The following is a 1578-nucleotide window of genomic DNA, read 5'->3' as shown; positions in this document are numbered from 1 at the left end:
ACGTTATGGCGCAATACGTAACAGAGGAGATGCTGTCATAGTGGAGTTGCGAGCACATATAAACCAAAACGCTGCAAGATCACCCTAATGCAATGACATGATCAACAACCATTGCTACCTGTGAGCTTGTATTCTTATGTAATCGTAATTGTTGGCGATTACAAGCTTGTCTCGCTTGTTGCGCATGTCACACTACATTCAAAACACCCTGCTGATGTGCCTGCAAGAGGTACTACCCATGCTGCAGTACTCTGGACTTTGTGTTACGACAAAATGACAGTTAAGTTAGCCAGAGTTCTGACATCTGTCTTGCAAGGTTAACGAGAGGCGTGTTAAGATCATGTTAACACCGGAAGGTCTATTTTTACACAGCACCCCCATCACCACCACGCCCACTCTCGACTAAAAGCTAACGATAAAAAAGACGCTGCAAATCTTGGTCCAAGCATGGAGGCACCACAGTATTTATAAACACCTGAGCACATCAGAAAAATGAATATTACGTTGCAGTAGGGAACGGACCGCCTGTGTCGTCAACACGACGTGCATGCTGCGCAGTTAAGATACTAATAAAGAAAATGGTTTCTCGTGGCTTCACATTGGATCAACCACTGAGTAGCAATGCACAAAAACACCAACAATGACTATGATAAACTGACGACTAAGTCCAAATAAATGGCTTTAAGTAACGTTAAATGCCTACCCGTTACGGGATTTTGTGCAGTTTTCTAGCTAGTAAAACGTAAGAAAGCTAACACTAGACGTTCAAGGATATGAACAAATACAACAAAGATGACTTGGTGACTGTTATTTCAGTGCAATCGACGTTAACGAAACCTTGCATTAGCTAACGCTAGCTAGGAGTGCTACTGCCGTCAACCTTAGCTAGCCTGTACTCACCATTGTCGCGTCGACTTTTCAGGCTCCTTGGAGATAACAAAAGCCCAATATAGTTTTGTATGCAGCTCAGCCTCTCTCAGTTACTCCAATGAAGTACTCAAAATTTCCCAGACTTTATTATAATGTATGTTTCAGAAAATCTGTTGAGTCTGTATACCGGTGTTGCAGTACAGTTGCCCGGAAACCTCAACCCAGAGACACCGGCGTGTTACTACGCCGCAGTACTGTTTCCATCCGCCGGTACGTCTTTAGTTCTCCTGCTTCGAACATTGCCAACAGCTAAATACTACATATATAAAAGCATTTAAGCTGCAATACACATTCATTCTTTATTATTGAATATGACTCTTAAAGAAAGGCAAAATCACAATTATTGTCGATCTATATAAAGGAAACGCGCAAAGATACTAGACGCACCACCCTGTTCCGAGAAGGGTTACCTTATGGAAGTTCTAGTTTATGGTGTATAAAACATGGTTCTTGTAATCGCAAAGTCGCTATTTCATTTTTAACGTGTAAGATTACAGTAAATTTTGAGCGCAAACCCCTGATTTTACATGTGCTAAAATCGCTTTGTTAGCTTGAGTGTTACCAAAATCTTGTTGCAGCATTAGCCAGTATCTGCTTCAATGTTATGTCCCCTTGCACTAAAAATTTATTTTGCTCACTTGGATGTTT

At 41.3% G+C, this 1578-nt stretch overlaps 1 protein-coding gene across 1 annotated transcript in view; it reads right to left on the bottom strand.

Annotated features, from left to right (window-relative positions):
* Positions 1–1126, bottom strand: part of calm3a (calmodulin 3a (phosphorylase kinase, delta)) — a 10841-nt gene extending 9715 nt beyond the window's left edge. The window contains exon 1 of the mRNA XM_020623194.1: positions 901–1126. Coding sequence (XP_020478850.1) covers positions 901–903 — 3 coding nt within the window. The 5' untranslated portion in view covers positions 904–1126. The remainder of the gene's footprint in view (positions 1–900) is intronic.
* Positions 1127–1578: the final 452 nt, after the last annotated feature.

The sequence above is a fragment of the Monopterus albus genome, unplaced genomic scaffold (assembly GCF_001952655.1).
Source record: "Monopterus albus unplaced genomic scaffold, M_albus_1.0 scaffold293.1, whole genome shotgun sequence".
NCBI lineage: Eukaryota > Metazoa > Chordata > Actinopteri > Synbranchiformes > Synbranchidae > Monopterus > Monopterus albus.
The sequence above is the reverse complement of the archived record's forward strand: the minus strand, read 5'-3'. Positions and strand labels throughout refer to the sequence as shown.